Here is a 14,278-nt window from a genome sequence, read left to right on the forward strand (position 1 = left end):
TTCCTGGAGTTCATAAATAAAACACATTTGATTTATACTTTAGCCCTAAACTGGAAAAAAAAAATCACCCCAGTGACAGACTGATGGGCATGTCATTTATTGAATAAAACAAAACAACCTCCTTGATATAGGAATGCAACATATTACAAAAGCTGTAATCCCCAAAAATATTATAAATAAACAAAATTGTTTACATTCACATTGTCTTTTTTTCTGGTAGCTTTCAGTGACAGCAGAGGATGTGTGGGAAAAAAACAACCTCTTTCTCTTAATCTAAGGAGGGTTTTACCAGGCGAGCCACTTTCAGATACAGAATATCTTTTCCCTCTTCGCTACAGAGCAAGGCCACAGTGGCTGGCAGTGGGCTCGTGCTCAGCTGCACGCATGCGGAGCCCTCACTTGCATCAGCGCTTGAGTGATGACGCATGCGTTTCATACAGCTGGTGATGAAGACGACTCAAAGAAGTTGCCTGCCTCAGCCCAAAATATTTTTAAAAGAGATGCAAATTGAGGTGGAGAGAGAGTGGGAAAAAAATCATCCTTCAACAAACAGCCTTATTTGGGCTAATTTAGCTAAAGGTCCCATAGATATCTCGTTTGGGGTTTCCTTTAGATTTTAAGGAAGAAGACCCAGGATTTTACTGTTTCTGTGTAACATCTAATAGTACACATTAAGTATTACCATTTCTCAATAGCTATTCTTAGGCCATGATGATGAATGCAGATAATGCATTTGTATTGTGGTTTTCTGCTTAAAAAGTACTTTCATACACATTATCAATTTATTACATTTTTTTGTTTTCACTGTTTCAAGTATTGACCTACAATCAAGTTTACAATTTCATGTGTATTTACGCAAAATTTAATTGATAGAGAAATAACATTTACATTTATAATATAAATTGGAATTGCTTGGAAATGTCAGGCATAAAGTTTTGAGGGCCCTTAAAGTGAAAAAAAAAGTTTTGTCCTAAAACTTAAATTTTAGAGTTTTGTCCTAAATTCTAAGATTTGGATTAACTTTTTCCACTAGACCTAAATGGAATTGACTAGACCCCATGATGGGTAATAGTGGTGATTTGATTGGAAGGAAAGACAAAGTGAGCATGAACAAAGAGGTCTTAGTTTAGAATATGACATACTCAAACCGAGGTATTTGATTACCAACAATCTTCATGTAGTTGGGTTAGGACTCTCCCTGAACAACTAGGTAGCTTTCAGATTAATGGTCAGCAAACTTCAGTGAATTCGATACGTTGTATGTGAGTAACTGAGTTATCCGGGTTTGTTGTTATTGTTGTTTTAAATTCTAGCAAGGCTCTTGCAGGTGGGAGTAACAAATGATGGATTTGTGAATGGAAGGGATTCTTTCCTGTTCATGATCTGCATATATTTCCTAATCTGTGGCTCTTCAGAGTGAAAGTATGTCTGAGAGCTTTTCAGAAACTAAACCATTCCTCATAATGACCAGCTCCCTTGGACACATCCAAGACTTGACTTTGTAGGAGCAAATGGGGCTGATATAGAGGGACCAGTGCTGGACCCCTCCTAGGCTGTCCCATCCACTGAAGATTCTAGGACATGTACAAGAACCAGGCATTTCCATTTTGCAAAAGGGCTCTCAGGAGTAAATAATGGGATAAGGCTGTGGAAAACATGCACAAATGTATCATTTCTTGAAACACGACAGAGAGCATCTACTGCCCTGTGTTAAATAGGTACCACTGCCATTCTCTGAGACTCCTTGAAACAGTTACCAAGTGGTTAAAATGGTTATAGGTTCATTTTTATCTTGATGTGGATTGTTCCATTTGTAAAGAGGTGAAGTTCTAGGAGGAGTAAGAGGATGGATAAGTATTGGGGTTGGTGTGAGATGGAGAAAGAGAATAGCCTTTAAATCTTCTCTTTCTGGGCTGGGCACCTTGGCTCATACCTGTAATCCCAGCACCTTGGGAGGCCGACGCGGGAGGATCACTTGAGGCCAGGAGTTCAAGACTAGCCTGGGCAACACAGCAAGACCCTGTCTCTACAAAAGAATTTTTTTTTTTTTTAATTATCCAGGTGTGGTGGCACATGCTTGTAGTCCTAGCTAGTTGGGAGGCTGAGGCAAGAGGATTGCTTGAGCCTAGGAATTCAAGGTTACAGTGAGCTATAATTGGGCCACTGTACTCCAGTGAGATCCTGTCTCAAAAAAAAAAAAAAAAAAAAACACCAAAACTTTTCTTTCTATAAAATTAAATATCACCCACCCATGCAGATCATGAATTTTATTTAGAATGATCATTTAAAATGCTAGAGTAAGGTATTTTTATATTGCTGGCTGACATTTAACATCCTCTTGAATGTCTATATAAGGTATGAATTCGAAGGGTAAAAATCCATGCACGTTATCAGATCATTATCATTCTCATAGACAGAGGGCAAGCAGCAGAGCTCAGCTCTGAGTTTCAAGAACAAGGGACACTTTACTTTCTGGCACTACCAACTTCAGATGGGTAGCGATGAGGCTTAAAAGAGATGATATATGTAAAACACTTACAAGAGTACCTGGCACATAGTAAATGTTAACTATCATCATTATCATCACTAGAAACAGGAAATTATTATCTGACACATGGATCTCCACACTGAGTGAATGGGAATGAAGGAAGAAAATGAGCATTTACTGAGTACTCACTGGGACTGAGAGTCACCTGTTTTGACTCTCTTTGTCCTCACAGCAACTCTGCAAGATTATTATATTAAATAGATTATTTTGCAGAGTCCTGCAGCAAATAAATGGCTGAGCCAGAATTTAGCACCCGTGCTACTTTAGGCAGATTTGACTAATGCTTCAGAGTAACATTTTATTGTGAGCCGATCATGCCATGTGTTCCAGGAGGTAAGTCCACATGCATATGCTTGAATTACACTGGGCAGTTTCTCTACCATCTCATTAAGTTGCCTCCAGATGGAAGAACAGATAAAAGTATAATATAAAAATGACTTATGTTTATTTATGCAGGTAAATCCAGAGAGGGGAAAAATCTTCATGAGAGGAAAATCTTCTCTAGAAAAGGCACCCATAGACTTCTTGCTCCGGAAAAATTATGAGGCAGATAGGTCTTTGCCATCCTCCCTTCCTTTCTTCAATGCCTGATACTTCCTCATACAATAACATCCTCGACGCATTTATTCATAAAGTCCCTTCCACTGACAAAGTATTAACTAAAGCGTCTTAAGGTAATATTCCTTTCAGATGCCCTTTAAATCAGGACTTTGGGTAACATAAAATCTTTAAAAGTCTAATTGCGGAATTCTAGGTATTCCTAGAATAAGATAGTAAGTAAGAAATTTCAGGATAGGATAGGATGTTGTCCCAGACCTTTCAAAAGATACCAAATATTCTATCTTTGCATCAACTCAGAGAATTGTTTTTTTAAAAATTCATTTCTTGACCTATTTAGTTCGTGAACCATCTCAAGATCACAGCCCCGTGCTATCAAAAACTGCTTTTCTTTTTACCACTATGATATATATATCACCTCTTTTTAAAATGTTCACTCTTTTAAAAAAGGGTTTAAGTGTTGCTTTCATCTATACTTATTTGGCCCTGTGGGGTCAATAGAGAATACAACATTTCCCCCTAGGTAATTGCTACGGTCTGAATATGTCACCCAAAATTCATATGTCGAAATTTAATCACCAATGTGACAGTGTTAAAAGATGGGATCTTTAGAGGGTTATTAAGCCATGACAGCAGAGCCCTCGTGAATGGGATTAGCAACCTTATAAAAGGACTGGAAGGAACTAGCTAGGCCCCCTTTGTCCTTCTGCCCTTTCACCATGTGAGGACACAGTGTTTGTGCCCTCTAGAGCAGTGGTCCCAATCTCTTTTGGCCCCAGGGACCAGTTTCATAGAAGACAATTTTTCCAAGGACCAGGATGAAAGTGGGAGGGGGTGTTGTGGGTGGGCGGAGGGTAGTACAGAGCTCAGGGGGTGATGTGCAGTCAGTTTCCTAACAGGCCACCGACTGGTACCAGGCTGCAGCCCGGGGGTTGGGACTGCAGCTCTAGAGGACACACCAACAAAGTGCCACTTGCAAGCAGAAAACTGGTTCTCAGCAGATACCAAACCTGCTGGTGTCTTAACCTTGGACTTCCCAGCCTCCAGAACTGTGGGAAACAAATTTCTATTCTTTATAAATTATCCAATCTCAGATGTTTAATTTTTAATTTTTTTATTTTTTTAGTAGGGACAGGTTATTGCTATGTTGCCCAGGCTGGTCTCAAACTCCTGGCCTCAAGCAATCCTCCTGCCTGAGCCTCCCAAAGTGCTGGGATTACAGGTGTGAGCCACTGTGCCCAGTCTAGGTATTTTGTTATGGCAACACAAATAAACTAAGACATTAACTAACAACTGTGTGTTTTTTGGCTTTAGCTTTTCTTCCTATTATGAAATACTTAGTTCCTTAATTTATCCTGCATTCATATAAACCTGTCGCTATGTGCATAGGAAATAGCTCATTTTCAGTTTCCATGTGTCTTCTTTACTCTGCCTTCTCCTCACCCCACACCTCACCAAAAGCTTCTTGATAACAAGCACTCCAAGCCTTTGATTTGTGTAAAATCTCTTTTCCCCACCTAGTGCTGTAATTTGTCTATGGTGTAATACTCTATAAAATTGTTTTGAAACTATTTCAGAGATTTGAAATATTAAAAGATACTTCTTTTAATCCTCAAAATAATGTAAATTTAGGATGGTAGCATTTAGGTTTCTTTAGACTAGGAGGATAATCATTGCTGTGATTCAGGAACATTCAGGAATGATAACCCTGGTCAAACGATCGTAGAGTAGAGTCTGTCAAAAGTCATTACAAGAAAATGATATTATGATAATTGCTGTGGTTTGAATGTCCTGTCCAAAACTCACATTGAAATTTAATTGCTATTTTAACAATATTAAGAGGTGGGATCTTTAAGAGGTGATTAGGCCATGCGGGCTCTGCCCTCACTGGTGGAATTAATGCCAGTATGAAAGGGCAAGTGTGGTCCCCTTTTGCACTTTGCCCTTCCTCCTTCTTCCATATTATGATGCAGCAAGAAATCCCTCACCAGATACTGGCACCTTGATCTTAGACTTCCCAGCCACCAGTACTGTGAGAAAATAAATTTCTGTTCATTACAAATTAACCAGACTGTGGTATTCTGTCATAGCAGCACAAAACAAACTAAGACAATAAGCCAATTTTAATGCAAAAATAAGTTAGTTGGTAAATTTACCAGAATTCTGGAAATCCATGAAGCAGCAGCATAAGTGGTTTGCCTCTTTCTCCAGCAGCAACATAGTGAAATCTCAACCCTGAATCCTGAAAATAGATGGCATAGAATTTTAGCGATGTTTTGAGTTGACTGTCAAAGAAGTACATTTAGTATTTCCATTTCATTAAAAAATACTGGGCTGGGTGAGGTGGCTCATGCCTGTAACCCTAGCACTTTGGGAAGCTGAGGCAGGAGGACAGCTTGATGCCAGGAGTTCAAGACCAATGTGAGCAACATAGAGAGATCCTGTCTCTACAAAAAAATAGAAAAATTAGCCAAGCCTGGTGGCGCAAGCCTGTAGTCCCTGCTACTCAGGAGACTGCATCAGGAGGATCATTTGGGCCCCAAGTTTGAGGTTGCACTGAGCTATGATGATGCCACTGTACTCTAGCCTGGGCAACAGAATGAGACCCTGTCTCAAAAAAAGAAAAAACTCAAAAACTCATTAGTATTATTTTAACATCAAGAAGTAAAATAAATTTACTTAATTTTCAAAAAGAAAAAAATCTATGATTCATCAATAAGGGTAAACTGACAGATTCACTTTTGTCAACATTCGTTTCACAGTACCTTTTCTTCCTGTTCTAGTACAAGGTCAATTTATATATCATAAGCTTTTGAACCAATGTCACAATTTGTAACTTTCATCTTACTGATGTGTCACATTTCATCTCATTCAAATCCTGCAGGGCATGTAAATAATTCCAATCTGAATTTATATTCCTGCCATGTTTACCTCCTAGTCATGTACTTTTCTCAGCTTGCCCGTCAAGAGCTGTGCAATCAGTTATATAATTCACACCTCCTTCCCTTATTTTTAGGTCTTTCCTTCCCACGTTATTATTTTGAGTGTTGCATGTACTGTTCCCCTTGCTGCCTGTTCCCCATGTCACGTCAGTGTGCATTTCTAACACAGAATGCCCTGACTGCTCAAGACTCCACTCTGCATATAGGAGACAAGAAAACCCTAGGAAAATAAAAAGCATGGGAATGAATGACAGGGGAATTTAGCAAATGCTAAGCAAACTGAAGAGAGGAAAGTAGAGGAAATATCAAGAAAGAAAAACAAAAGCTCTCAAAGAAAGAAAGCCAGGAAAGAAACCAAGAACCAAAAGCTGAGCACAGACACTGGGTTGCCTAATACAAAACAATAGGGTTTTCAGATGTGAAACAATCATTTTACAGATTTAGACAATGAAGTGCAAAGATGTTAACACAGGTTGTAAAGTGGTTGCGAGCAGGGTTATGACTAGAATCCCCATCTTGTCCTAACTCCCAAGACAATGTTCTTTCTACTCTTTGGTTCTGCATCTCTGGGAATGCTCTTTAAGTGGCCAGCATCAGAGGAACACACTGTGAGGAGTTCCGGATGATTCTCATACAACATTTACTCCTCAGGTTGGACAGGGATAACAAATCTGACTTTGCCCTCAACTGCAGAATGTTTTCCTAGAAGTTTAATAAATTTCTCTTTTGGGAGGCTGAGCCAGGAGTATCACTTGAGGCCAGGAGTTTGAAACCAGCCTGGGCAACATAGCAAGACCCTTTCTCTACAAAAAATAAAAAATTAGCTTGACGTGGTGGTGCATGCCTGTAGTTCTAGCTACTCAGGAGGCTGAGGCAGGAGGATCGCTTGAGCCTAGGAATTCGAAGTTACAATGAGCTATGATCGCATCACTGCACTCCAGCTTGGAAGACAGAGCAGGACACCATCTCTAAAATAACATCAATAATAACAAAAACTTCTTTTATCGGTGTTGAGTCTTGGAAGATGAAATTCTATGTGCACTTGATTGGATTTAATTACAGATACTTTATTGCACTGACCATGCACCAGGCACTGTTCTAAGTTCTATTTTTTTGGTTTTTGGATTTTTTTCTAACACATAATTAACTCATTTAATTCTCATATCGACCCCAGGCAAGAAAGAAATCCTCTTGCCCTTCTGAATGCCAGGTGCTGGGCAATTTAGCTTGTAATAGGAAATTAGGACTTGGTGACATAAATATCCCCGCATATGAGGCTGTTTTTGAAAGGCCTGTGAGTCAGACTGTAGGGTGTATTGCAGGAGCCATTTCCCTTCACCACCTGGAACCTCAGGAAATAGAATATCTGTGGGCTGTGAGGAAGCTAGGGACAAGCATAAACAATTAAAGAGCCGCATGTATGGCTGACATTTACTTTTCATTCCATTCGTTTGTTCCCTGACTTCATAAGTCTGCTTCCCTCCCCACAAACACACACCATTTACTTACTGTTTCAGGCTACCTAAGTCATCTATGATCAGCATAAACTCCTGCTTTGCAATGACTTATTCTGTTTATCTCTAAAATTTCGGTAAGGACAGCCTCCTGAGAGTAGGGTGCCAGCAGAAACAATTCCCTACAGCTGATGTAAGCTCTAAAGGCTAAAAAGGTGACAGGAGACAGCTTCCCCTTGCAGTAGTGGGGGACAGTAATGTAAGAGGACCCTGATTAGAGAAACTCCACATTCAGAAACCAACCAAGGCGCCTGTGAAAGGGGCTTGCTGTTTCCCTCCCTCTCTCCCTCTCTCTCTCTCTCACACACACACACACACAAACACACACACACACTGAACAAGAGGCCACACACTGAGACCCGGCCCCTCTCCCTCCACGCCTCGCCCTTCCTGCCTCCCCTTGGTATCTCCCTGTCCCCGCGCGCTAGGGGACAAGGGAACACTAGGGGACGCTGAGCCGGGCGTCATGCGGGGAGCAGCCCGGCGCCCTCCGCTCTCACGCAGTCAGTTCCCTCCCGTTACCGCCAGGCCGGCGCCGTCCTTCACCTTGATCCGCACGTAGCAGTGGGTACCCAAAGAGGGGTCATTCAGGCACGCGGGAGGGTGCTCCCGGGCGACCCGCCGGAAGGTCTGCGCCGGTCCCTTGCCGATGCTCCACAAAAGTTTGAGCAGGTGCATGGAAGCACAGAGCCAGCAGTAGCAGTAGACCAGGGACCAGAAGAGCAGCGACCGGATCGTGACCACCAGGCGGGGCAGGCAGTCCCGCAGCCCCGCCATCCGGCGGCAGCGGTGGCGGCGGGGCCGCTGCCCTTTCTGGGAGCTGGAGCGAGAGCGCCGCGGCGCGTCAGGCCCGCCCGCCCGTCCGCCGTCGCCGGCTCCGCGCCTGCCTCCCCCGGGCCCGGGCGGCCGCGCTCGGCCGCGTCCCGTGTCACAGCAACGGGCTCCAGCGCACACGCGGCGCGCTCGGGGGTCGCTGCGCCCAGCCCCAGGGCGCCGCAGGGGAGATCCCGGCGCCGCGAGGTCCCCCAGAACAAGACAGGGATGGAGACCACGGCCACTTTCCGCAAAGAGTGAAATCCCATTTCAAAATTGCAAAGCTGTGGGTAAAATAAAGGCGAAACTTTCCCAAACCAAACTGGGTACCGTGGAAGGAAACGCCACTCTTGTTCTGACCAGTGCTCAAATCCTCCAGTGTCCAAGTAACTGTTGGAAAATTGTCAGGCATTTTTTCTGTTTCATAGAATAATGGGGCGCGGGGAGGGAGGGAACAGTAAAGGATTTTCATACTATTGATACAGTAAAGACATTTTTACTTTAATTGTTCCTGACAGTCTTCTGAAGTTGGTGATATTTTCCAACTAGGTTCAAAGTCGTTATTAACCCAGCTAGAAAATGGTAAGTAGCTCTCTCTGGTTCTAAATTGAAGCCCCTGTCAACCACTGGTCTGTTTTCTGTCCCTATAAAGTTTTGTTAATGGAAAAAAAACCCAAACTCTGTAAAATAATTTAAAGAGGTTTATTCTGAGCCAAATGTGTGTGACTGGCCTGGAGCACATGGCCTCAAGAGGTCCTGAGAAAATGTGCCTGCAAGTAGCTGGGTCACAAAGTTTGGTTCATACTTTCTTAGAAACAGGAATTACACATAAGACCCTAAGTCAGTAGAGGGTGTACATTGGTTTGGCCCCAAAAGGTGGACATCTAAAGGCGGGCCGGGGAAGGGGGGAGTTACAGGTGTAAGTGGGTTTAAAGGTGGATTTAAAGATTCTTTGTTTTGTAATTGGTTAAAGAAATGAAGCTTTGAGGCTTGGACTATTTTAACTTAAAATAAGGATGTCTATTAGTCAGAGACAAGCCACTGGAAATTTACTGAAACTCTAGTGATCTGTTAAATAAATTGATGGCCTGCAGGTGTGGTTTAAACTGTGTCTTGTATAGCCTTAGGCCTGTTAATGATTTAGCTTCTTATTGTTACAAATATCTACAAGAAGAGAGGGGGCATGAGGAGATGTGTCTGATCTTCCTTTTCATGGCCAGCAACTGAGCTTTAGGGTATTTCTGGGGTCCCTGGGGCCAAGAGGGAGTCCATTCACTCATCTGGGGGCTTAGGATTTTATTTTAGTTCACACGTGTTTTTATGCAAGAATATTGTGCAAATGGAATGTAACTGTTTGTTTTTGGCTTCTTTGACTTAGGATAATGTATTTGAGATTCAGCTATGCTGTTGCATGTATTGTTTCTTTTTTTATTGCTAATTACTATTTCATTGAATGGATATACCACCCTTGTTTATCAGTTCCCCGGTTAAGGGACATTTAAATTTTTTTTCCAGTTTTTGGCTGTTATGAACCACAACATTCCATACTATAAATCTATACTATAAATATTCACATAAAGTTTTTTGTATGTGAACGTGTGTGGTTTTTTTTCCAATTTATTTATTTCTTTTCTTTTTTTAATTTCAGAATATTATGGGAGTACAAACATTTTGGTTACATATAATGCCTTTGCATTGCCCAAGCTAGAACTACAAGCGTGCCCATGCCCCATACAGTGTGCTCTGCACCCATTAGTTATGAGTTTACCCATCCCCACCACCCCCTCCCACCTGCCAGGCACCCGATGAATATTACTTCCATGTGAGCACCTAAGTGCTGATCAGTTAGTACCAATTTGACGGTGAGTACATGTGGTGTGTGTTTTTCCATTCTTGTGATACTTCACTTGGAAGAATGGGCTCTAGCTCCACCCAGGATATTATAAGAGGTGCTAGTTCACCATTGTTTTTTATGGTTGAGTAGTATTCCATGGTATACATATACCATATTTTATTAATCCACTCATGTATTGATGGGCACTTGGGTTGTTTCCACATCTTTGTAATTTTGAATTGTGATGCTACAAACATTCAAGTGCAAATGTCTTTGTTGTAAAAGTATTTTTTTCTTTTGGGTAGATGCCTAGTAGTGGGGTTGCTTGATCAAATGGTATTTCTATTTTCATTTCTTTGAGATATCTCCAAATTACTTTCCACAGAGGTTGTACTAATTTGCAGTCCCACCAACAGTGTGAGTGTTCCTATCCCTCTGCATTCACAGCAGCATTTGTTGTTTTGGGACTTCTGATAAAAGCTGTGAGACTAGAGTTAGGTGATGTCTCATTATGGTTTTGATTTGCATTTCCCTGATGATTAGAGATGTTGAGAACTTTTTTATATGTTCGCTGGCCATTACTCTGTCTTCTTTTGCAAAGTTTCTGTTCACATCCTTTGCCTACTTTTTAATGGGGTTGTTTGATTTTTTTCTTGTTAATTTTCTCAAATTCTATATAGATTCTTGTTATCAGACAAGATCTTGTTATCGGATGTGTAGCATGCAAATATTTTCTCCCATTCTGTAGATTGTCTATTCGTTCTAATGATAGTTTCCTTGGCTGTGCAGAAGCTTTTTAATTTGATCAGGTCCCATTTATTTATTTTTGTTGTTGCTATGATTGCTTTGGGGGTCTTCTTCATAAATTCTTTGCCTAGGCGATGTCTATAAGAGTTTCCCCAACATTTCCTTTTAGAATTCTTAAGGTTTCACATCTTAGGTTTAAGTCTGTTATCCATCATGAGCTGATTTTTGTGAGAGGTGAGAGGTGCAGATCCAGCTTCAATCTTCTTCATGTGGTTATCCAATTTTCCCAGCACCGTTTTTTGAATAGAGATTCTTTTCCCCAGTGTATATTTTTGTCTGCTTTGTCAAAGATTAGATGACAGTATGAGGATGGTTTTATATCTGGGTTCTCAATCCTGTTCCAAAAGTCTGTAACTCTGTTCTTGTGCCAGTACCATGCTGTTTTGATTACTATAGCTTTGTAGTAAAGCTTAAAGTCTGGTAGACTGATGCCTCCCAATTTGTTCTTTTTGCTTAAGATTGCTTTGGCTATATGAGGTCTTCTCTGATTCCATACGGAGAATAGAATTATTTTTTCTAGATCTGCAAAAAATGATGATGGTATTTTCATAGGGATTGATTCTATAGGTCACTTTATGTAGCATGGACATTTTAACAATATTGATTCTGCCAATCCATGAGCATGGTAGGGTTTTCTATCTGTTTACATCCTCTATAATTTCTTTTCTCAATGTTTCATGGTTCTTCCTATATAGGTCTCTCATCTCCTTAGCTAAATATATTCCTAAATATTTTTCTTTGATGCTATTGTTAAAGGTATTCAGTCTTTGCTTTTCAGCTTGACTGTTACTGGTGTATATGAATACCATTGATTTGTGTGCTTTGATTTTGTATCCTGAGACTTTAATGAATTCATTTATCAATTCCAGGAGCCTCTTGGTTGAATCCTTGGGGTTTTCTAGATATAATATCATGTCATCAGCAAAGAGTGAGAGTTTGACCTCTTCTGCCCCTATTTGGACATCCTTGATTTCCCGCTCTTGTCTGATTGCTCTGGCAAGGACTTCCAGCACTATGTTGAATAGAAGTGGAGGTAGTGGGCAACCTTGTCTGGTTCCAGTTCTAAGCAGGAATGCTTTCAATTTTTCCCTGTTCAGTATGATATTGGCTGTGAGTTTATCTTATATAGCTTTAATAATTTTGAGGTATGACCCATCTATGCCTATTTTGTTAAGAGTTTTTATCATAAAAGTGTGCTGAATTTTGTCAAATGCTTTTTCTGCATCTATTGAGAGAATCATATGGTCTTTGTTCTTGCTTTTATTTATATGGTGTATTACATTTATAGATTTGCGTATGTTGAACCATCCTTGCATCTCTGGGATAAAGCCCACCTTGTCATGATGAATTATGTTTTTTGATGTGCTGTTCAATTTGGCTTGCTAAGATTTTGAGAATTTTTGCATCTATATTCATAAGGGATATTGGGCTATAGTTTTCTTTTTTTGTTGTGTCCTTTCCTGGCTTTGGTATCAAGGTGATATTGGCTTCGTAGAATGAGTTGGGGAAGATTACATCCTTCTCAATGCTGTGGAATAATTTCTGCAGTATAGTTATCGGTTCTTCTTTGTAGGTTTGGTAAAATTCAGGGGTGAACCCATCTGGTCCAGGACTTTTGTTTATTGTAAGATTTTTTATTGCTGCTTCAATTTCTGTGCTTGATATCGGTCTGTTGAGGAATTCTGTTTCTTCCTGATTGAGTCTAGGGAGGTCATGTGTTTCTAAGAATTTGTCTATTTCCTCCATGTTTTGAAGTTTTGGGGCATAGAGATTTTCATAGTGTTTAAAGATGATGTTTTATATTTCCATGATGTCTGTTGTGACTTCTCCTTTTTCATTAAGCTTATTAGAGTCCTTTCTTCTTCTTGTCAATCTAGCAAGAGGGCTGTGAGTGAACATATGTTTTTATTTCACTTGGATAAATACCTGGAAGTGGGATTGCTGGGTCAGGTGGTAAGTGTACATTCAACTTTCTGAGAAACTGTCACACTGGTTGCCAGAGTGGCTGTATAATTTTTTTCTATATATTTGTATAAGAACCTACCATGGGCAGAGTGGCTGTACAATTTTGTTTTTTGTGTTTTCATTTTTTTGTTTTGAGGGTTTTGTTTTGTTTTGTTTTTGAGACAGAGTCTCACTCCGTCACCAGGACTAGAGTGCCGTGGCATCAGCATATCTCACAGCAACCTCAAACTCCTGGGCTCAAGCTATCCTCTTGCCTCAACCTCCTGAGTCTGGGACTACAGGCATGCACCACCACACCTGGTGAATTTTTACGATTTTTTGTAGAGACGGGGTCTCACTCTTGCTCAGGCTGGTCTTGAACTCCTGAGATCAAGCGATCCCCCTGCCTTGGCCTCCCACAGTGCTAGGATTACAGGCATAAGCCACTGTGCCCAGCCTCAAATTTGAATTTATTTCAGCAATGTGTGACAGTTATACAGTTGATCCTTGGACAATGTCAGTTTATGGGTGCTCATCGCTCTCACTGTCAAAAATCCTTATCTAATTTTTGACTCCCCCAAAACTTAACTACTAATAGCCTACTATTGAAACAGCCAATTAACACATATTTTGTATATTATATATTGTATTCTTACAAGAAAATAAGCCAGAGAAAAGAAAATGTTATTAAGAAAGTCATAAGGAAGAGAAAATATATTTACTATTCATTGAGTGGAAGTGGACCATCATGAAGGTCTCCATCCTCCTTGTCTTCATGTTGAGTAGGCTGAGAAGGAGGAAGAGGAGGGGTTAGTCTTGCTGTCTTAGGAGTGGCAAAGGCAGAAGACTGGACCTTCACAGGTTAAACCCATGTTCAAGGGTCAACTGTATTTTGCTCTTCCTTTTCTTAAGTTAGGAACTTATGGATTTGAGACCTTTCCCTGTTTCTAATGCAAGCATTTAGCACTTATAAATTTCTCTCAGTACTTTTTAACTGCATTATGTTTATGTTGATATGTTGTATTTTCATTGTCATTCATTTCTACGTACTTTCTAAAATTTCCTATAAGTCTTCCTCTTTACCCCATTGAGTATAAGTTATTATGTGTTTAGAGAATTTCCTGTTGTCTTTCTATTATTGACTTGTGTTTGATTCTATTATGGTCAAAGAACATATTCTATATGATTTCTATTCTTTTTTTTTCTCATTTTAAAAAATTCCAATAATTTATTTAATCCCCTTATTTTCTAATGATTTAAGTTTGTTTTATGATCCAGGATATGGCCTGTCTGGGTGAAGGTTCCATGGGTGTTTGAA

General features: G+C 40.4%; 1 protein-coding gene across 1 annotated transcript in view; it reads right to left on the reverse strand.

The window, feature by feature from the left end:
- Nucleotides 1-8,450, reverse strand: part of EPHX4 (epoxide hydrolase 4) — a 35,719-nt gene extending 27,269 nt beyond the window's left edge. The window contains exons 1-2 of the mRNA XM_012661080.1: nucleotides 8,109-8,450; nucleotides 5,263-5,348 (exon numbers count right to left, since the gene is read on the reverse strand). Coding sequence (XP_012516534.1) covers nucleotides 5,263-5,348; nucleotides 8,109-8,339 — 317 coding nt within the window. The 5' untranslated portion in view covers nucleotides 8,340-8,450. The remainder of the gene's footprint in view (nucleotides 1-5,262; nucleotides 5,349-8,108) is intronic.
- Nucleotides 8,451-14,278: the final 5,828 nt, after the last annotated feature.

Source organism: Propithecus coquereli, unplaced genomic scaffold (assembly GCF_000956105.1).
Source record: "Propithecus coquereli isolate 6110/MARCELLA unplaced genomic scaffold, Pcoq_1.0 Scaffold7, whole genome shotgun sequence".
Taxonomy (NCBI): domain Eukaryota; kingdom Metazoa; phylum Chordata; class Mammalia; order Primates; family Indriidae; genus Propithecus; species Propithecus coquereli.